Here is a 22574-nt window from a genome sequence, read left to right on the forward strand (position 1 = left end):
CTTAGGTCTTGCATTTTATATTGAAACAACATGAAAGGTTTTAAGTAAAACAAGTCGTATGACGTTCTCGTCTTAATATTTGCACAGTTGAAAAAATTCCAGCGAAAATGTTTTCTTCCCCTGGATTTAAGTATCTTAACACTGGGGAGTTTATTAATTGTATTCATCTTACAATGGAACAGGTGCTCTTGACAATCACTGTTCTCTCCTCTCCTGTGTTTCTACCTGCTGGATGGTCTTCATTTCTCCCCACTACTGTTACAGCATCATACTGGCCGGACTGGAACACACTAAAAAAAGTCTCCTTGAGAAGAAAAGACTGTAGCAGAGTCTGAAATTCACCCACGCAGTACAGTCTATCTACACGGCCTTCCTGACTGCCAGAACTTCTCCCACGTTTACGTTATGTGCTTCATATCTAACATGTCACTGGTTCACCTTCACAGATATAAGTTAATATGATTTAAGATGAAAAACACAGGAATCTGAGACACTTCTTAAGACATGCCCAGCACAGGGACACCTCAGAGAGAACTCAGCAGAGAGGACTCCTCAAAGAAGATTCATCAGGGAGGACTCCTCAGACAGCACTCAGGAAGGAAGATTCGTCAGGGAGGACTCCTCAGACAGCACTCAGGAAGGAAGATTCGTCAGGGAGGACTCCTCAGACAGCACTCAGGAAGGAAGATTCGTCAGGGAGGACTCCTCAGACAGCACTCAGGAAGGAAGATTCGTCAGGGAGGACTCCTCAGACAGCACTCAGGAAGGAAGATTCGTCAGGGAGGACTCCTCAGACAGCACTCGGGTAGGAAGATTCGTCAGGGAGGACTCCTCAGACAGCACTCAGCTCAGCACTCAGAGTCTCCTCAGTCTGGCGGTCTCAGTACACAGTAGTTATGAGCAGGTTGACTTGATCTCTACAGAGATGACAGTGGACAACATGTCCATGTCTCTCACTCTGAAACAGGCTGTCTCAGACTATCAGTCACTCACAGCCTCCTCAAACAGGCTCAAGAGATTTCGGGGCTCGAAGGTGGTCCGGGTTCCAGGATCTGCCAAGAGACTCTGGGAAGAGGAGGGCTCCTCTCTGCTTGGTCCCCCTCTTACACTGCACTGGGCAGCCCTGCAGAGCACACAGGGGGGTTACCACCCAGACAAGCCCAGAGAGCGCCATCACACACCCACACATACTGTGGTTCTCCATCCGGTCAGCAGACTCACCTGGACGTCTGTCTGTCAGCGGCAGGACAGCACTGTCCTGGGGGAGAAGGGCTTCCTGTGGACACGCCACTGCAAACACAAACACAGGGGTAATACGCTGGACACTCCAGTACATTAACACTGCACTGAGAGAGAGAGAGGGGTTAATACAGACACACTGACTGGACACTCCAGTACATTAACACTGCACTGAGAGAGAGAGGGGTTAATACACACACACTGACTGGACACTCCAGTACATTAACACTGCACTGAGAGAGAGAGGGGTTAATACAGACACACTGACTGGACACTCCAGTACATTAACACTGCACTGAGAGACAGAGGGGTTAATACAGACACACTGACTGGACACTCCAGTACATTAACACTGCACTGAGAGAGAGAGGGGTTAATACAGACACACTGACTGGACACTCCAGTACATTTACACTGCACTGAGAGAGAGAGGGGTTAATACAGAAACACTGACTGGACACTGCAGTACATGAACACTGCACTGAGAGAGAGGGGTTAATACAGACACACTGACTGGACACTCCAGTACATTTACACTGCACTGAGAGAGAGAGGGGTTAATACAGAAACACTGACTGGACACTGCAGTAGAGGACGATGAGTTACCTGTATGAAAGAGTTTGTGATGGGGACAGGTCGGGATCTATCATCTGCAACGTGAACAGCTCTTCCCCCAGGCTGCCTGTCTCAAGTTCAGTAGAGCCAGAAAGTCTGCGTCTCTGTCTGTCTCCTGTGGGAGGTGTGTTGGGGGGGGCATCCTTCCAATGAGGAAGAGGGATAAAAGACAGCACTCCCCAAAGAACCGAGAGCATACTCTGAAACACAGGGAGACAGAGGGGTTAATACAGACACTGACTGGACACTCCAGTACATTAACACTGCACTGAGAGAGAGAGGGGTTAATACAGACACACTGACTGGACACTCCAGTACATTAACACTGCACTGAGAGAGAGAGGGGGGTTAATACACACACACTGACTGGACACTCCAGTACATTAACACTGCACTGAGAGAGAGAGGGGTTAATACAGACACACTGACTGGACACTCCAGTACATTAACACTGCACTGAGAGAGAGGGGTTAATACAGACACACTGACTGGACAGTCCAGTACATTAACACTGCACTGAGAGAGAGAGGGGTTAATACACACACACTGACTGGACACTCCAGTACATTAACACTGCACTGAGAGAGAGGGGTTAATACACACACACTGACTGGACACTCCAGTACAGTAACTCTGTAATAAGATGGATATGGAGGCCTGTTTCTACAGACCTGGCACAGGGATGTTACGGACAGCACCATCTCAGCAAGAGTCAGTGTAATGTTGCGCCTCCAGCGGATTCTTTTCAGCACAGGCAGGGACAGCAGCTGGGGCACCGTGGCCCTAAGAGAGGGGTCTGGGTTCAACATCATGTGTAACACGGACTGCAGCTCCTTCGACAGCCCTGACAGTGGGGAGAGAAACACACTGACTGACTGGACACTCCAGTACATGAACACTGCACTGAGAGAGAGAGAGGGGTTAATACAGACACACTGACTGGACACTCCAGTACATTGACACTGCACTGAGAGAGAGAGAGAGGGGGGTTAATACACACACACTGACTGGACACTCCAGTACATTAACACTGCACTGAAAGAGCATGGGGTTCATACAGACACACTGAGTGGACACTCCAGTACATGAACACTGCACTGAGAGAGAGAGGGGTTAATACACACACACTGACTGGACACTCCAGTACATTAACACTGCACTGAGAGAGAGAGAGGGGTTAATACAGACATACTGACTGGACACTCCAGTGAATTAACACTGCACTGAGAGAGAGGGGTCAGGTGTACCTGCAGTGAACTCAGTGGGCAGGTGTCCCTGGCGAAGTCTCTGCCAGTCCTCTCCGCTCTGTGGCAGCTCCATGTTACAGGCCAGCTCCAGGATGGACAGTCCCAGACTGTGGACACCGAGAAACAGGAGCCAGTTCTCTTCTCTCTCAGCCAGATACTCCCTCCACACACACCACTCTCCTCCCCACTGAGACTCCTGGGGCAGCACACACTCACACTGCGCTGTAGTGTCTTCAGGACACAGACACTGAGACACAGAGACGCACAGACGCACTGCGCTGTAGTGTCCTCAGGACAGAGACACAGAGACGCACTGCGCTGTAGTGTCCTCAGGACACAGACACAGAGACACTGAGACATAGAGACGCACAGACGCACTGCGCTGTAGTGTCCTCAGGAGACACACACACACACACACACACACACACACACACACACACACACACACACACACACACTGACCTGAACACGTCCGCCGCGGGGCTGTAGTGTCCTCTCAGCAGCTCGGGGGCCATGTAGCGGGGGTCCCCCTCCTGCGCCTCGGCGCCTTGCCCCCCGAGCTGCAGCAGCAGGCCGAAGTCGCCCAGCTTGCAGCGCTGCGCGGGGGACAGGAAGACGTTGGCGGGCTTGAGGTCCAGGTGCAGGAAGCCCTGGGCGTGGAGGTGGCGCAGGGCGCACAGCAGGTCCGAGAGGAACCCCCAGACCCGCGGCTCGGCCAGCGGGCCCCCCTCGCACAGCCCCTGCAGGCTCCCCGCGCACAGCTCCGTCCGGATGTACAGGCGCCCCGCCTCCTCCCACGCGCCCCGGAACCCCAGGATGTTGGGGTGCGGCCGCAGGCGCTCGTGGTTCCGGGCCTCCCGCAGGCTGCGCTGCCGGTCACTGTCGCCCCGGAAACGCTGGACAGAGCGCTTGACCGCGTACAGGCGGCCGTCGTCCAGACTGAGCACCTGCGACACAGACAGACCCCCAAATTACTGGACACCCCTGAGAGACCCCAATCATTTCTGTACATCCCTGTGAGAGACCCCCTCAGGACTGTACCCCCTTCTGAGAGACCCCCTCAGTACTGTACCCCCCTGAGAGACCCCCTCAGTACTGTACCCCCCCTGAGAGACCCCCTCAGTACTGTACCCCCTCTGAGAGACCCCCTCAGTACTGTACCCCCTTCTGAGACCCCCTCAGTACTGTACCCCCTTCTGAGAGACCCCCTCAGTACTGTACCGCCTCTCACCTTGAACACCTCCCCTCTGACCCCCTCAGGACTGTACCCCCTCACCTTGAACACCTCCCCTCTGACCCCCTCAGGACTGTACCCCCTCACCTTGAACACCTCCCCTCTGACCCCCTCAGGACTGTACCCCCTCACCTTGAACACCTCCCCTCTGACCCCCTCAGTGCTGTACCCCCTCACCTTGAACACCTCCCCGAAGGAGCCCCTCAGGACTGTACCCCCTCTCACCTTGAACACCTCCCCTCTGACCCCCTCAGTGCTGTACCCCCTCACCTTGAACACCTCCCCTCTGACCCCCTCAGTGCTGTACCCCCTCACCTTGAACACCTCCCCTCTGACCCCCTCAGTGCTGTACCCCCTCACCTTGAACACCTCCCCGAAGGAGCCCCTCAGGACTGTACCCCCTCTCACCTTGAACACCTCCCCTCTGACCCCCTCAGTGCTGTACCCCCTCACCTTGAACACCTCCCCTCTGACCCCCTCAGTGCTGTACCCCCTCACCTTGAACACCTCCCCTCTGACCCCCTCAGTGCTGTACCCCCTCACCTTGAACACCTCCCCTCTGACCCCCTCAGGACTGTACCCCCTCTCACCTTGAACACCTCCCCTCTGACCCCCTCAGTGCTGTACCCCCTCACCTTGAACACCTCCCCTCTGACCCACTCAGGGCTGTACCCCCTCACCTTGAACACCTCCCCGAAGGAGCCCCTGCCCAGCAGGCCCAGGCAGGAGAAGCACTGCTGGAAGTAGGACTGGGGGCTGCTGGGGTTGTACTGGGAGGAGGGCAGCTGGCGGGGGGGCAGCAGGGCCAGGGACACTGGCCGGGGGCGGGGGTGGCTCCAGGAGGGCACCCGCTGGGGGAACACCCGGCTGAGGGGGGGGGCGCCCTTGCAGGGGGGCCGGGGGGGCAGGGAGCGGGACAGGGGCGGAGGGGAAGAGGAGGAGGAGGAGTCTGGCTGCGGGCGCCTCTTCTTCAGGGAGAAGCTCTGCTCCGCCTGGCTGAAGAAGGCAGGAACAGGGAGAGGCGGGGAGGACAGCTGCGTCTCCCGCGGGACCGGCATGGACACTGGGGCGAGCAACAGGACTGCAGGGACTGCGCAGGCGAGGACACAGGGGCGAGCAACAGGACTGCAGGGACTGCGCAGGCGAGGACACAGGGGCGAGCAACAGGACTGCAGGGACTGCGCAGGCGAGGGACAGACTGACTGAAGGGACTGCGCAGGCGAGGGCAGGACAGACTGACTGCAGGGACTGCGCAGGCGAGGGCAGGACAGACTGACTGCAGGGACTGCGCAGGCGAGGGCAGGACAGACTGACTGCAGGGACTGCGCAGGCGAGGGCAGGACAGACTGACTGCAGGGACTGCGCAGGCGAGGGACAGACTGACTGAAGGGACTGCGCAGGCGAGGGCAGGACAGACTGACTGCAGGGACTGCGCAGGCGAGGGCAGGACAGACTGACTGCAGGGACTGCGCAGGCGAGGGCAGGACAGACTGACTGCAGGGACTGCGCAGGCGAGGGACAGACTGACTGCAGGGACTGCGCAGGTGAGGGCAGGACAGACTGACTGCAGGGACTGCACAGGTGAGGGCAGGACAGACTGACTGCAGGGACTGCGCAGGCAAGGGACAGACTGACTGCAGGGACTGCGCAGGCGAGGGACAGACTGACTGCAGACTCCGGTTCTTCAGGTGATTATAGAGCAGGTCTCTACAGCAGTATACAGGGGTCTAGAGAGCTGTATTGTTCCATAGGTTCGCAAAATTCCTGATATATACAGCCAAGAGGCATTACAGAGTCTAAAATAACACTATGACAGAGGAGGGAGGAGGGCTGATGGGAGAGAGACTCTGGCAGGGCTGATGGGAGAGACTTCACAGTGAACAGCAGACATCTGGGCCTCCAGGCCTCCTGCGGAGACAGAGGACAAGTCACAGCTCACAGCGCAGGGTCTGCAGTCTCTCTACCCATCCAGTCACACTGAGCCAGAGGTCTCCTCTGTAAATGAGCTAATTTCCAGCTGACAGTGTCCATCAGGAGACACAGGACAGGGGGACTAGGAGCACAGCAGGAGACTCAGGACACAGAACAGGGCGACTCAGAGTGCAGCAGGAGACACAGGACAGGGGGACTCGGAGCCCAGCAGGAGACACAGGACACAGGACAGGGGGACTCAGAGCACAGCAGGAGACACAGGACACAGGACAGGGCGACTCAGAGTGCAGCAGGAGACACAGGACAGGGGGACTCAAGAGTCCATCCTGGAGACACAGGACACAGGACAGGGGGACTCAGAGTCCAGCAGGAGACACAGGACACAGGACAGGGGGACTCAGAGTCCAGCAGGAGACACAGGACACAGGACAGGGGGACTCAGAGTGCAGCAGGAGACACAGGACAGGGGGACTCAAGAGTCCATCCTGGAGACACAGGACACAGGACAGGGGGACTCGGAGCCCAGCAGGATTATTTCTGCATTAATAACTCTTTGGACTTCAAAGCTTTAGACTCTCCCTACTGACACACACAGTACCACACACACACTACTACACACAGTAACACACTGACACACACAGAGCTTGATATAACCTCACTCTGAAATGTCACTCACACACTCCGACACACACAATAACACAGTAACACACTGACACACACACACAGTAACACACTGACACACACAGCTCGATATAACCTCTCTGAAATCTCTCACTCACACACTCACTCTCTCTCACACACACACAGTAACACACTGACACACACAGCTCGATATAACCTCTCTGAAATCTCTCACTCACACACTCACTCTCTCTCTCACACACACACAGTAACACACTGACACACACAGCTCGATATAACCTCTCCGAAATCTCTCACTCACACACTCCGACACACACTCACTCACACACACACACAGTAACACACTGACTCACACAGCTCGATATAACCTCTCTGAAATCTCTCACTCACACACTCACTCTCTCTCTCACACACACACAGTAACACACTGACACACACAGCTCGATATAACCTCTCTGAAATCTCTCACTCACACACTCACTCTCTCTCTCACACACACACAGTAACACACTGACACACACAGCTCGATATAACCTCTCCGAAATCTCTCACTCACACACTCCGACACACACTCACTCACACACACACACAGTAACACACTGACTCACACAGCTCGATATAACCTCTCTGAAATCTCTCACTCACACACTCACTCTCTCTCTCACACACACACAGTAACACACTGACACACACAGCTCGATATAACCTCTCCGAAATCTCTCACTCACACACTCCGACACACACACACACACACACACACACACAGTAACACACTCACACACACAGTAATCTCTCACCTGCCGTCTCTGTCAACATGAGCAGGAAACTCCGGACTCCGGCGTGCAACAGAGTCCGAGCTGGGAGCGAGTCAGCACTCGCCGTAACACCGCCAGTATCTCCACCAGTCACCCCGCTGGTGCCCCAGTATCTCCACCAGTCACCCGGACCGACCGCAGCTCCTGGCGCCAAAACACGCGACTTTCCCCCCGGTTACCGCGCAACCCGCCCCGAGTCCCCGCCCTCTATGCATATTCATGACGCAGCCGCGTCGTCAATGCCGGACAGGCCACGCCTCCTCGCCAGGGTTCCTCCCCCTTCCGCCATATAAGGAAGGGGCGCGCTGCAGGACCCGCCTCCTTGCTGCCATAAAGAGAGATTTGACCCGGAGCGAGGGTCGACCCCGCCCCCGCGCCTTCTGCAGGAGGAAGAGATTCACAGGCGCGCTGTCTGGTGTCTGTGCTCAGGCTCCTTATCCCAGCTGCAAGTACCCCGGGGAAGACGAATACTGCCTCCCCACGCACACCGCCACCGTGTCATCGCTTCTGCTACCGCAGCAGCAGCGAAATAGCGAGTCCCCGCCCGCACAGCTGCTCCCTGTGTGTCCGAGTGTGTCCGAGTGTCCGAGTGTCCGAGTGTCAGTGTGTGTCTGAGTGTGTCTGTGTGTGTGTCTGAGTGTCAGTGTGTGTCTGTGTGTCTGTGTGTCTCTCCCTCTCCCTGTCTGTGTGTCTGTCTCAGTGTTTCTGTGTGTCTCAGTGTTTCTGTGTGTCTGTGTGTCTGTGTGTCTGTGTGTTTCGGTGTGTTTCGGTGTGTCTCGGTGTCTGTGTGTCTGTCTCAGTGTTTCTGTGTGTCTCAGTGTGCCTGTGTGTCTCAGTGTGCCTGTGTGTCTCAGTGTGTCTGTGTGTCTCACACTTCTGCCGGACGGGGTTCAGGACTCTGACCACTGTCCGGCCCGGCCCGTGAGTCTGCGTGAGTCGTGATTCCCAACTGGACCAGTTCTGTCCTGCAGCCCTGCGGAGAGGAGCGAGCAGGAGTCTGGATCTCCCCCCTAATATCGCCCCCAGTCCCAGTGTCCTGCTCCAGGGGCCCCTCAGCCGCCCCACGCGTGTTCATACCGACAGCGATCGTGTTTATTCATCCACGTGGCGTCCACTGACGATGGAGTTTACTATCCGTCTTCCTCCGGAGGTCTTGGCCCACGAGAGTGACCTCTCGGAGCCCCGAGTCCTCACCTGCGACGTGCTGTCCTTCCCATCCTGCTGGGGGGCTAAGTCATCGTGATCGTCAGAGACAGCTCTGTGGCCGAGCAGCCGGGGGCACAGCTCGCTGTGAGCTGTGTCTGCCCCCTGCTCCCTCCTCCTGCTCCTCCTCTCACACAGCTCTCCTGACTCCACACCTCCTGATGGGCCTCTCTGTCTGTCCCCTGCTCCCTCCTCCTGCTCCTCCTCTCACACAGCTCTCCTGACTCCACACCTCCTGATGGGCCTCTCTGTCTGTCCCCTGCTCCCTCCTCCTGCTCCTCCTCTCACACAGCTCTCCTCTCCTCTCCTGACTCCACACCTCCTGATGGGTCTCTCTGTCTGTCCCCTGCTCCCTCCTCCTGCTCCTCCTCTCACACAGCTCTCCTGACTCCACACCTCCTGATGGGCCACTCTGTCTGCCCCCTGCTCCCTCCTCCTGCTCCTCCTCTCACACAGCTCTCCTGACTCCACACCTCCTGATGGGCCTCTCTGTCTGTCCCCTGCTCCCTCCTCCTGCTCCTCCTCTCACACAGCTCTCCTCTCCTCTCCTGACTCCACACCTCCTGATTGGACACTCTGTCTGTCCCCCGCTCCCTCCTCCTGCTCCTCCTCTCACACAGCTCTCCTCAGCTCTCCTGACTCCACACCTCCTGATGGGCCACTCTGTCTGTCCCCTGCTCCCTCCTCCTGCTCCTCCTCTCACACAGCTCTCCTGACTCCACACCTCCTGATGGGCCACTCTGTCTGTCCCCTGCTCCCTCCTCCTGCTCCTCCTCTCACACAGCTCTCCTGACTCCACACCTCCTGATTGGACACTCTGTCTGTCCCCTGCTCCCTCCTCCTGCTCCTCCTCTCACACAGCTCTCCTCTCCTCTCCTGACTCCACACCTCCTGATGGGCCACTCTGTCTGTCCCCTGCTCCCTCCTCCTGCTCCTCCTCTCACACAGCTCTCCTGACTCCACACCTCCTGATGGGCCACTCTGTCTGTCCCCTGCTCCCTCCTCCTGCTCCTCCTCTCACACAGCTCTCCTCAGCTCTCCTGACTCCACACCTCCTGATTGGCCACTCTGTCTGCCCCCTGCTCCCTCCTCCTGCTCCTCCTCTCACACAGCTCTCCCCAGCTCTCCTGACTCCACACCTCCTGATTGGCCACTCTGTCTGCCCCCTGCTCCCTCCTCCTGCTCCTCCTCTCACACAGCTCTCCTCAGCTCTCCTGACTCCACACCTCCTGATGGGCCACTCTGTCTGTCCCCTGCTCCCTCCTCCTGCTCCTCCTCTCACACAGCTCTCCTGACTCCACACCTCCTGATGGGCCACTCTGTCTGCCCCCTGCTCCCTCCTCCTGCTCCTCCTCTCACACAGCTCTCCTCAGCTCTCCTGACTCCACACCTCCTGATTGGACACTCTGTCTGTCCCCTGCTCCCTCCTCCTGCTCCTCCTCTCACACAGCTCTCCTGACTCCACACCTCCTGATTGGCCTCTCTGTCTGTCCCCTGCTCCCTCCTCCTGCTCCTCCTCTCACACAGCTCTCCTGACTCCACACCTCCTGATTGGCCAATCTGTCTGCCCCCTGCTCCCTCCTCCTGCTCCTCCTCTCACACAGCTCTCCTCTCCTCTCCTGACTCCACACCTCCTGATTGGACACTCTGTCTGTCCCCTGCTCCCTCCTCCTGCTCCTCCTCTCACACAGCTCTCCTGACTCCACACCTCCTGATGGGCCTCTCTGTCTGCCCCCTGCTCCCTCCTCCTGCTCCTCCTCTCACACAGCTCTCCTGACTCCACACCTCCTGATGGGCCTCTCTGTCTGTCCCCTGCTCCCTCCTCCTGCTCCTCCTCTCACACAGCTCTCCTGACTCCACACCTCCTGATTGGACACTCTGTCTGTCCCCTGCTCCCTCCTCCTGCTCCTCCTCTCACACAGCTCTCCTGACTCCACACCTCCTGATGGGCCACTCTGTCTGTCCCCTGCTCCCTCCTCCTGCTCCTCCTCTCACACAGCTCTCCTGACTCCACACCTCCTGATGGGCCTCTCTGTCTGTCCCCTGCTCCCTCCTCCTGCTCCTCCTCTCACACAGCTCTCCTGACTCCACACCTCCTGATTGGACACTCTGTCTGTCCCCTGCTCCCTCCTCCTGCTCCTCCTCTCACACAGCTCTCCTGACTCCACACCTCCTGATGGGCCACTCTGTCTGCCCCCTGCTCCCTCCTCCTGCTCCTCCTCTCACACAGCTCTCCTCAGCTCTCCTGACTCCACACCTCCTGATGGGCCACTCTGTCTGTCCCCTGCTCCCTCCTCCTGCTCCTCCTCTCACACAGCTCTCCTGACTCCACACCTCCTGATTGGACACTCTGTCTGTCCCCTGCTCCCTCCTCCTGCTCCTCCTCTCACACAGCTCTCCTGACTCCACACCTCCTGATGGGCCTCTCTGTCTGTCCCCTGCTCCCTCCTCCTGCTCCTCCTCTCACACAGCTCTCCTGACTCCACACCTCCTGATTGGACACTCTGTCTGTCCCCTGCTCCCTCCTCCTGCTCCTCCTCTCACACAGCTCTCCTGACTCCACACCTCCTGATGGGCCACTCTGTCTGCCCCCTGCTCCCTCCTCCTGCTCCTCCTCTCACACAGCTCTCCTCAGCTCTCCTGACTCCACACCTCCTGATGGGCCACTCTGTCTGTCCCCTGCTCCCTCCTCCTGCTCCTCCTCTCACACAGCTCTCCTGACTCCACACCTCCTGATTGGACACTCTGTCTGTCCCCTGCTCCCTCCTCCTGCTCCTCCTCTCACACAGCTCTCCTGACTCCACACCTCCTGATGGGCCACTCTGTCTGTCCCCTGCTCCCTCCTCCTGCTCCTCCTCTCACACAGCTCTCCTGACTCCACACCTCCTGATGGGCCTCTCTGTCTGTCCCCTGCTCCCTCCTCCTGCTCCTCCTCTCACACAGCTCTCCTGACTCCACACCTCCTGATTGGACACTCTGTCTGTCCCCTGCTCCCTCCTCCTGCTCCTCCTCTCACACAGCTCTCCTGACTCCACACCTCCTGATGGGCCACTCTGTCTGCCCCCTGCTCCCTCCTCCTGCTCCTCCTCTCACACAGCTCTCCTCAGCTCTCCTGACTCCACACCTCCTGATGGGCCACTCTGTCTGTCCCCTGCTCCCTCCTCCTGCTCCTCCTCTCACACAGCTCTCCTGACTGGACCCTCTGTCTGTCCCCTGCTCCCTCCTCCTGCTCCTCCTCTCACACAGCTCTCCTGACTCCACACCTCCTGATTGGCCTCTCTGTCTGTCCCCTGCTCCCTCCTCCTGCTCCTCCTCTCACACAGCTCTCCTGACTCCACACCTCCTGATTGGCCAATCTGTCTGCCCCCTGCTCCCTCCTCCTGCTCCTCCTCTCACACAGCTCTCCTGACTCCACACCTCCTGATGGGCCTCTCTGTCTGTCCCCTGCTCCCTCCTCCTGCTCCTCCTCTCACACAGCTCTCCTGACTCCACACCTCCTGATTGGACACTCTGTCTGTCCCCTGCTCCCTCCTCCTGCTCCTCCTCTCACACAGCTCTCCTGACTCCACACCTCCTGATGGGCCTCTCTGTCTGTCCCCTGCTCCCTCCTCCTGCTCCTCCTCTCACACAGCTCTCCTCTCCTCTCCTGACTCCACACCTCCTGATTGGACACTCTGTCTGTCCCCCGCTCCCTCCTCCTGCTCCTCCTCTCACACAGCTCTCCTCAGCTCTCCTGACTCCACACCTCCTGATGGGCCACTCTGTCTGTCCCCTGCTCCCTCCTCCTGCTCCTCCTCTCACACAGCTCTCCTGACTCCACACCTCCTGATGGGCCACTCTGTCTGTCCCCTGCTCCCTCCTCCTGCTCCTCCTCTCACACAGCTCTCCTGACTCCACACCTCCTGATGGGCCTCTCTGTCTGTCCCCTGCTCCCTCCTCCTGCTCCTCCTCTCACACAGCTCTCCTGACTCCACACCTCCTGATTGGACACTCTGTCTGTCCCCTGCTCCCTCCTCCTGCTCCTCCTCTCACACAGCTCTCCTGACTCCACACCTCCTGATGGGCCACTCTGTCTGCCCCCTGCTCCCTCCTCCTGCTCCTCCTCTCACACAGCTCTCCTCAGCTCTCCTGACTCCACACCTCCTGATGGGCCACTCTGTCTGTCCCCTGCTCCCTCCTCCTGCTCCTCCTCTCACACAGCTCTCCTGACTCCACACCTCCTGATTGGACACTCTGTCTGTCCCCTGCTCCCTCCTCCTGCTCCTCCTCTCACACAGCTCTCCTGACTGGACCCTCTGTCTGTCCCCTGCTCCCTCCTCCTGCTCCTCCTCTCACACAGCTCTCCTGACTCCACACCTCCTGATTGGCCACTCTGTCTGCCCCCTGCTCCCTCCTCCTGCTCCTCCTCTCACACAGCTCTCCTGACTCCACACCTCCTGATGGGCCACTCTGTCTGTCCCCTGCTCCCTCCTCCTGCTCCTCCTCTCACACAGCTCTCCTCAGCTCTCCTGACTCCACACCTCCTGATGGGCCACTCTGTCTGTCCCCTGCTCCCTCCTCCTGCTCCTCCTCTCACACAGCTCTCCTCAGCTCTCCTGACTCCACACCTCCTGATGGGCCACTCTGTCTGTCCCCTGCTCCCTCCTCCTGCTCCTCCTCTCACACAGCTCTCCTCAGCTCTCCTGACTCCACACCTCCTGATGGGCCTCTCTGTCTGTCCCCTGCTCCCTCCTCCTGCTCCTCCTCTCTCCCAGCTCTTGTCCTCCTGCTGTCTGCCCTGTCTCTCTCACACCTGAAGAAGGCTCCACGGCCGAAACTTTGTGTTCTCTTTCTTCTTGTTTTCAGCATGGAATAAACCTATTACTTGTTGTTAGTTATGTACCCCCATCTGCTATAGTTTCGTGTAAGTGCAGTTCTGGAATTAAAAACCAACGTTAAATTGTCAGGGACATGCAGTCAGATGCCAACACGAGACGAAGCAGTGGTTCTGTGTGACCTGTGTATCAGTTTGCTGATCAGAAGGAGTGAAATGTCCTGCAGTTTGAGCTCGTCAGCGCCACAGGAAACTGGGCACTGCAGGGGTCTGCGCTGAGACTGAGCTCCGAGCTGGAGACCGCAGTTCAGTACACACACTGTACAACACCCACACCCCCATACACACACACTGTACAACACCCACACCCCCATACACACACACTGTACAACACCCACACCCCCATTCACACACACTGTACAACACTCACACCTCCATTCACACACACTGTACAACACTCACACCTCCATTCACACACACTGTACAACACTCACACCCCCATACACACACACTGTACAACACCCACACCTCCATTCACACACACTGTACAACACCCACACCCCCATTCACACACACTGTACAACACTCACACCTCCATTCACACACACTGTACAACACCCACACCTCCATACACACACACACTGTACAACACCCACACCTCCATACACACACACTGTACAACACTCACACCTCCATTCACACACACTGTACAACACTCACACCCCCATACACACACACTGTACAACACCCACACCTCCATTCACACACACTGTACAACACCCACACCTCCATACACACACACTGTACAACACCCACACACTATAACAATAATAATCCTTACACTTATATACCTCTTTTTTGGACACTCCACTCAAAGTGCTGTACAGGTCATGGGGATCCCCCCCACCCCCAGCAGTGTGTACCCCACCTGGATGAGGCTCCAGTCCTCTCCCCCACAGCAGCTCTCAGAGCGATGAGGACAGGTCAGAGAGGGGGGTTATTAGGAGGCCTTGATGGGTAAGGGCCAGGGGAAAATCTGGCCAGGACTGCAGACCTGGGGAGCCCCGAGTACCTCAGGGTACCCCTTGGGAGCCCCCAGTACCAAGCCCCCTGGAGGGGAGACTTCTGGGAGAGCTGATGCTGCTGCTGGGAGAGGGGTGAGTGGGGCCAGCAGGGGGCGCTCTCACCCAGCTCACAGCCCACTGGAGCCCAGCAGGGGGCGCTGTCCCCCAGCTCACAGCCCACTGGAGCCCAGCAGGGGGCGCTCTCACCCAGCTCACAGCCCACTGGAGCCCAGCAGGGGGCGCTGTCCCTCAGCTCACAGCCCACTGGAGCCCAGCAGGGGGAGCCTGGCCAGTACCTGGAGGGGAGACTCCTGGGAGAGGTGTGAGTGGGGCCAGCAGGGGGCGCTCTCACCCTGCGCTCTGATGCCCCAGTCCAGTGATGGTGAGCTATAAAAGAGTAGGGCTGGACACTGACGGGGACACTGGACTGTAAACAGGCGCCGTCCTTCTGATGAGACATGAAGCCGGGGTCCTGACTCTCTGTGCTCATTAACAATCCCTCCTCCCCACTGAGAGCTGGTGTGTGTGAGAGGACTGGAGCCTCATCCAGGTGGGGTACACACTGGTGGGGGTGGAGGGGATCCCCATTACTGTAAAGACCTTTGAGTGGGGTGTCCAGAAAAACACTATAGAACTGTAAGGAATTATTATTATTATTATTATTATTATTATTATTGTTATTATTGTTGTTATTATTTCTTGGTGAGACAGACCCGTCTCGATGTTTCAGCTCAGAAGGAGTTCATCTCGAATAGATATAAAAGATTAAAAATGCAATAATAATCATATTAGGAACTTGTGCGACTCATGTGTTACTGTTACACCTTCTTGCGTCTCCTCCTGGGATGCTGTGTTCAGGAACATAAATGGGAGATTAGTTTGGACAAATGCTGGTGTTTAAAAAAAATATTTTAAAAAAGTTAATTTCCCACTGCGCACGCGCGCGTATACACACACACAGACACAGACACACAGACACACACACACACACGGAAAAACCGCTCTAGATCGCTTCTCGCTCTGAGGTGCATTGTGGGGAGGTGGAGGACTGGCGCGGAGAGGTTTGTTTGAGCTGCGCGGGGGCATTGTGGGAACTCGGAGGACCGAGGAGGATTTTCTCTGAGCGACTGGGAGTCATGGTGAGTGAGCGGGACAACAAAATGTCCGGTTTGAGTGTTTGTGGCGCAGCTGGCGGGGGCTGCGGGCCCGCGGGTCGGTGGGGAGTGCCGTGGGGCCGTGGGGCCGTGTCCGCCGTGGCCGGAGTGTGAAACGGCTCCGAGCCGCACGCCGGGGCGGGGAGCGGGGCGAGTCCTTCCGTCCGGACCGGGACTCGGGACCCGGCACCTCGGCGAGCAGCCGGCTGGGCCCCCGGAGAGCAGGCCCGGCGCCGGTCTCGCTGTCCCGTGGGGCCGAGCGAGCGGGGTCACCGGGCTGACCCCGGGCCGACCCCGGGCCGCTGTCCTGCGGGAGCGGACGGCTCTGTCCGGAGACCTGCTGGCGAGGCCGGGGCTGGGGGCCCTGAGGTAGTGGGGCTGCTGTCTTGGTCACCAGGTCAGCCAGTCTGTGGGTCACTCAGAGGAATGACCAGTCATCGTCAGACAGGTGACTGGACACCGGGTCAGCCAATCTGTGGGTCACTCAGAGGAATGACCAGTCATCGTCAGACAGGTGACTGGACACCGGGTCAGCCAATCTGTGGGTCACTCAGAGGAATGACCAGTCATCGTCAGACAGGTGACTGGACACCTGGTCAGCCAGTCTGTGGGTCACTCAGAGGAATGACCAGTCATCGTCAGACAGGTGACTGGACACCTGGTCAGCCAGTCCCCTCTGTCTCTCCTCGAATAGACAGTGTGAGTCTGTGTGTTTATACTCTCTCTCCCTGTCTCCTCTGTCTCCCCTCAATTTCAGATCAATTCAAGGTGCTTTATTGGCATGACCAATGACTAAAATTGGTGTTACCAAAGCAAAGCAAATACAATCAACATAAAACAAAAATCTACAGACATTTACAATAAATATACAATCATAAGATGTTTACATGTAAACATATTTAGCATTATTGAGAGACAGACTCACTGTTCCTCAGGCTGGGACAGGAGATCACATACTGTATTATTATTATTGAGAGACAGGCTCACTGTCTGTTCCTCAGGCTGGGACAGGAGATCACACACTGTATTATTATTATTGAGAGACGGGCTCACTGTTCCTCAGGCTGGGACAGGAGATCACACACTGTATTATTATTATTGAGAGACAGGCTCACTGTTCCTCAGGCTGGGACAGGAGATCACACACTGTATTATTATTATTGAGAGACAGGCTCACTGTCTGTTCCTCAGGCTGGGACAGGAGATCACACACTGTATTATTATTGAGAGACAGGCTCACTGTCTGTTCCTCAGGCTGGGACAGGAGATCACACACTGTATTATTATTATTATTATTATTATTATTATTATTATTATTGAGAGACAGGCTCACTGTCTGTTCCTCAGGCTGGGACAGGAGATCACACACTGTATTATTATTATTGAGAGACGGGCTCACTGTCTGTTCCTCAGGCTGGGACAGGAGATCACACACTGTATTATTATTATTATTATTGAGAGACAGGCGTACTGTCTGTTCCTCAGGCTGGGACAGGAGATCACACACTGTATTATTATTATTGAGAGACAGGCTCACTGTCTGTTCCTCAGGCTGGGACAGGAGATCACACACTGTATTATTATTATTGAGAGATGGGCTCACTGTCTGTTCCTCAGGCTGGGACAGGAGATCACAAACTGTATTATTATTATTGAGAGACAGGCTCACTGTCTGCTCCTCAGGCTGGGACAGGAGATCACACGACAGGCTCACTGTCTGTTCCTCAGGCTGGGACAGGAGATCACACACTGTATTATTATTATTGAGAGACAGGCTCACTGTCTGCTCCTCAGGCTGGGACAGGAGATCACACGACAGGCTCACTATTCCTCAGGCTGGGACAGGAGATCACACACTGTATTATTATTATTGAGAGACAGGCTCACTGTCTGTTCCTCAGGCTGGGACAGGAGATCACACACTGTATTATTATTATTGAGAGACGGGCTCACTGTCTGCTCCTCAGGCTGGGACAGGAGATCACACGACAGGCTCACTATTCCTCAGGCTGGGACAGGAGATCACACACTGTATTATTATTATTGAGAGACAGGCTCACTGTCTGTTCCTCAGGCTGGGACAGGAGATCACACACTGTATTATTAACTGTGGCTGAAAAGCTGATCAACATATTTGTATTCTCTCGAATTGACTACTGCAATGCTCTGCTCCCTGGGGTATCTAAATCTACTCTGAACAAGCTGCAGTATGTCCAAAATTCAGCAGCCAGAATCCTGACCAGGTCTAGTGCAAGTGTTCACATTACTCTTATCCTGGAGTCCTTGCACTGGCTTCCGGTCAAATTCCGCGTAGACTTTAAAATCCTCATGCTCACCTACAAGGCTTTACATGGCTTGGCACCTCAATACCTGTCTGAGCTTTTATCGCCCTACTCCCCACCTCGCAACCTCCGCTCTTCAAATTCTGCCCTCCTTACTGTCCCCCAAGCCCGTCTACATTGTATGGGCGACAGGGCCTTCTCCTGCTATGCCCCCAAGCTCTGGAACTCTTTGCCCAGGGATATCAGAGAGTCACCTTCTCTAAACTCCTTCAAATCCAGACTCAAAACCTTCTTCTTCAGAAGAGTCTTTACTGAACTGGTTCCATTCCTCACCCCTCTGCTTTTCTTCATACCATCTTCCACGATCTCCTCTATTGTTATTGTTGTATTGCTGTAATTATAATTGTGTCCTGTCTTGTGAAATTTTCTTATTTATTGTTGTAGTCTTCTTATTTATTGTTATTGTCATCCTGTAAAGCGCTTTGAGAAGCCACCTTTAAAGGCGCTATATAAAATAAAGTTTATTATTATTATTGTATTATTATTATTGAAAGACAGGCTCACTGTCTGTTCCTCAGGCTGGGACAGGAGATCACACACTGTATTATTATTATTATTATTATTATTATTATTATTGAGAGAAGCTCAGGGAGTTCTGTTTTGGGCTCAGCTCTTGGCTCAGCAGGGTCTTGTGGTGGTAGGAGTTTTGGTCACTGTGTTTTAGGTGTAGCCAATACTTTAATACTCCAATGGGTTGGATTACACTTTCAAATATTTGCAACCAGATTCTTGTTGGTGGGTTGATGTTGAAAAGTCTCCTTCTTATTGCGTAGAAACTCCCGGAAGAGCTGATGGTGAGACCGAGATATGTGTAGCTGGATGTGTGCTCCAATGTGTTGTTGTTCAGTGTGAATTTGTACCTGTTTCCCTGAGGTCTGGCTTTCTTCTGGAAAACCATAACTCTGGTCTTGTCCAGGTTGACTGTCAGTACCCAGGTCTGACAGTCCTGCTCCAGCAGTGCCAGGTTCTGCTGTTCTGGGTCCAGATGGGCTGTCAGTGCCCAGGTCTGACAGTCCTGCTCCAGCAGTGCCAGGTTCTGCTGTTCTGGGTCCAGATGGGCTGGCAGTGCCCAGGTCTGACAGTACTGCTCCAGCAGTGCCAGGTTCTGCTGTTCTGGGTCCAGATGGGCTGTCAGTGCCCAGGTCTGACAGTCCTGCTCCAGCAGTGCCAGGTTCTGCTGTTCTGGGTCCAGATGGGCTGGCAGTGCCCAGGTCTGACAGTCCTGCTCCAGCAGTGCCAGGTTCTGCTGTTCTGGGTCCAGATGGGCTGGCAGTGCCCAGGTCTGACAGTACTGCTCCAGCAGTGCCAGGCTGTCTCCTGTGTGTGTGGTTCCCTCTCTGTGGACAGGCTGTTCTCATGTCTCTTCTTTCTCCAGGACGTCTTTCTTATGATCCGGCGTCACAAGACGACCATCTTCACCGACGCCAAGGAGTCGACCACAGTGTACGACCTCAAGCGCATCGTGGAGGGGATCCTGAAGAGGGCGCCGGAGGACCAGAGGCTCTTCAAGGTGTGCAGGGGGAGGAGAGGAGGCAGGAGCTGGGCAGGTGGAGCGCTGTTGGTCTGTTTTAACCCCTCGTCTCCCTGCAGGATGACCAGCTGTTAGATGACAACAAGACTCTGGGAGACTGTGGGTTCACCAACCAGACAGCTCGACCCCAGGCTCCTGCTACTGTGGGCCTGGCCTTCAGAGTCAGCGGTGAGTCAGTGTGTCTGTATGAACCCTCCTCTCTCTCAGAGCAGTGTTAATGTACTGGAGTGTCAGTCAGTGTGTCTGTATGAACCCCTCTCTCTCTCAGTGCAGTGTTAATGTACTGGAGTGTCCAGTCAGTGTGTCTGTATGAACCCCTCTCTCTCAGTGCAGTGTTAATGTACTGGAGTGTCCAGTCAGCGTGTGTGTATTAACCCCTCTCTCTCAGTGCAGTGTTAATGTACTGGAGTGTCCAGTCAGTGTGTCTGTATTAACCCCTCTCTCTCAGTGCAGTGTTAATGTACTGGAGTGTCCAGTCAGTGTGTCTGTATGAACCACTCTCTCTCTCTCAGTGCAGTGTTAATGTACTGGAGTGTCCAGTCAGTGTGTCTGTATTAACCCCCCTCTCTCTCTCTCAGTGCAGTGTTAATGTACTGGAGTGTCCAGTCAGTGTGTCTGTATTAACCCCTCTCTCTCTCAGTGCAGTGTTAATGTACTGGAGTGTCCAGTCAGTGTGTGTGTATTAACCCCCCTCTCTCTCTCTCAGTGCAGTGTTAATGTACTGGAGTGTCCAGTCAGTGTGTCTGTATTAACCCCCCTCTCTCTCAGTGCAGTGTTAATGTACTGGAGTGTCCAGTCAGTGTGTCTGTATTAACCCCCCTCTCTCTCTCTCAGTGCAGTGTTAATGTACTGGAGTGTCCAGTCAGTGTGTCTGTATTAACCCCCCTCTCTCTCAGTGCAGTGTTAATGTACTGGAGTGTCCAGTCAGTGTGTCTGTATTAACCCCTCTCTCTCTCAGTGCAGTGTTAATGTACTGGAGTGTCCAGTCAGTGTGTCTGTATTAACCCCTCTCTCTCAGTGCAGTGTTAATGTACTGGAGTGTCCAGTCAGTGTGTGTGTATGAACCCCTCTCTCTCTCAGTGCAGTGTTAATGTACTGGAGTGTCCAGTCAGTGTGTCTGTATTAACCCCTCTCTCTCTCTCAGTGCAGTGTTAATGTACTGGAGTGTCCAGTCAGTGTGTGTATTAACCCCTCTCTCTCTCAGTGCAGTGTTAATGTACTGGAGTGTCCAGTCAGTGTGTGTGTATGAACCCCTCTCTCTCAGTGTAGTGTTAATGTACTGTATTAACCCGTCTCTCTCTCTCAGATGATGTCTTCGAACAGTTGCGGATCGACCCGTTCTCCAGCCCCCCGGAGCTTCCCGATGTCATGAAGCCGCAGGACTCCGGCAGCACTGCCAACGAGCAGGCAGTGCAGTGAGGCGGAGGAGGAGGAGGAGGAAGAGCGAGGGAGGGAGGGAGGGAGAGAGAGGAGGAGTAGGGAGGGAAGGAGGGAGGGAGGGAGGGAGAGTGCATATGGAGGGGGGGTGGCACCCTTATGAACCTTGACCTCACACAATAACCCCCTCCACCCCAAAACCATGAACACAAGGACGAACGTGAGCCCCCTGGGGTCCCAGACTCCTGTAGACAGGTCTCCACCCGCGGCCCCGCTCGGGGCTCGACTGTCGGACTGCAGGGGGCTCGACTGTCGGACCGCGGCCCCGCTCGGGGCTCGACTGTCGGACCTGTGGCCAGTCCAGCCGGCCGCACTCCGAGCGCGGGACAGAGAGAGTCTGGGGAGAAGCACAGGGGTTCTGAGGCGGAGGCCAGGTTTTGACGGTGGGCATTTCTGTGGAATGGATTTTGGGGTTGTGTGTTTTTGTTGTTCCTAATTAAATTTAATTTAGTGCTTTGAGAGAAGAAGTTGGTCGGTGTGTTTTGTCCGGACCGGTGGTGACAGTCTGATGTGGCCGTGAGCTGGCTGAGCCGCACTCCGTGTGTTTCAGGAACGTGCCAGTGGCGTCGATGTCGGCCCGTGTTGAAGGAGCAGCTCACCTGGACTGTAGGAAGTGTGTGTTGTGGGGGGTGTGTGTGTGTTTCGGTAGCGGGGGGGGGGGGTCGTGTGTTTCTCTCGTTAGTGTGGGCGATCGTTAATTACTGCATGGGCACAAGCACACAGAGACTGTGTGACAACGCTGCTGTTTACCTGACTTGCTGGAGCCTATAACCGAGCCCAATAAAGGAAGAGAATGCTTTTTCCAACTGCTCGTGTCTCTTTCCTTCTTTGGAAATGAACAGGTACGAGTGGGGGCGCTCTGGGGTCACTCGCACACCCAGACCTCCTGTGAGGTACAGGGGTAACGCAGCTTGTGAGCCTGTATCTGAAATTACTGACTCATCTCAGGACAGCTCAGTGCACAGGCGGGGCTGAGTAGGGGTGGATTGGTGGGGTGTCTCTGTGGCTCAGGACCTGCGCCTGTGGCCGGGAGGTTGCCAGTTTGAATCCCGCGGCCTGCAGAGGAATCCTACTCCATTGGGCCCCTGAGCGAGGCCCTTAACCCCAGCTGCTCCAGGGGTGCTGTATAAATGTCTGACCCTGCGCTCTGACCCCCAGCTCCTCTCCCTGTGTGTCTGTGTGTCTCCTGGAGAGCTGGGGCCCCTGAACGAGGCCCTGAACCCCAGCTGCTCCAGGGGTGCTGTATAAATGTGTGACCCTGCGCTCTGCCCCCAGCTTCTCTCCCTGTGTGTGTCTCCTGGAGAAA

The 22574-nt window shown here is 55.7% G+C and overlaps 2 protein-coding genes across 2 annotated transcripts; one reads left to right on the forward strand and one right to left on the reverse strand.

Annotated features, from left to right (window-relative positions):
* Nucleotides 1-108: 108 nt before the first annotated feature.
* pkmyt1 (protein kinase, membrane associated tyrosine/threonine 1) lies at nt 109-7926 on the reverse strand. The gene is made up of 8 exons (XM_088637283.1): nt 7707-7926; nt 5016-6243; nt 3564-4048; nt 3102-3208; nt 2526-2698; nt 1846-2054; nt 1222-1290; nt 109-1123 (listed from the first exon to the last, which is right to left on the reverse strand). Exons 2-8 carry the CDS (start codon nt 5391-5393, stop codon nt 982-984), a joined length of 1563 nt encoding a protein of 520 aa, XP_088493409.1. The 5' UTR covers nt 5394-6243; nt 7707-7926; the 3' UTR covers nt 109-981.
* A 7869-nt stretch (nt 7927-15795) lies between these two features.
* Nucleotides 15796-22074, forward strand: elob (elongin B). Its single transcript, XM_088637317.1, has 4 exons — nt 15796-15943; nt 19676-19810; nt 19891-19999; nt 21138-22074. Exons 1-4 carry the CDS (start codon nt 15941-15943, stop codon nt 21248-21250), a joined length of 360 nt encoding a protein of 119 aa, XP_088493443.1. The 5' UTR covers nt 15796-15940; the 3' UTR covers nt 21251-22074.
* Nucleotides 22075-22574: the final 500 nt, after the last annotated feature.

Source organism: Lepisosteus platostomus, chromosome 6 (genome assembly GCF_059453375.1).
Source record: "Lepisosteus platostomus isolate fLepPlt1 chromosome 6, fLepPlt1.hap1, whole genome shotgun sequence".
Lineage (NCBI taxonomy): Eukaryota > Metazoa > Chordata > Actinopteri > Semionotiformes > Lepisosteidae > Lepisosteus > Lepisosteus platostomus.

What these genes read in the sequence shown, in the direction of transcription:
- pkmyt1 (XM_088637283.1), bottom strand. Translation starts at nt 5,393, where the DNA reads ATGCCGGTCCCGCGGGAGACGCAGCTGTCCTCCCCGCCTCTCCCTGTT. An exon ending in CCCGCGGCGGACGTGTTCAG is followed by an intron (nt 3,209 to 3,563) that starts GTCAGTGTGTGT and finishes CGGTGTCCACAG; the next exon opens with TCTGGGACTGTCCATCCTGG. An exon ending in TCACAAACTCTTTCATACAG is followed by an intron (nt 1,291 to 1,845) that starts GTAACTCATCGT and finishes TTGTGTTTGCAG; the next exon opens with TGGCGTGTCCACAGGAAGCC.
- elob (XM_088637317.1), top strand. An exon ending in AGGACCAGAGGCTCTTCAAG is followed by an intron (nt 19,811 to 19,890) that starts GTGTGCAGGGGG and finishes GTCTCCCTGCAG; the next exon opens with GATGACCAGCTGTTAGATGA. An exon ending in CCTGGCCTTCAGAGTCAGCG is followed by an intron (nt 20,000 to 21,137) that starts GTGAGTCAGTGT and finishes TCTCTCTCTCAG; the next exon opens with ATGATGTCTTCGAACAGTTG.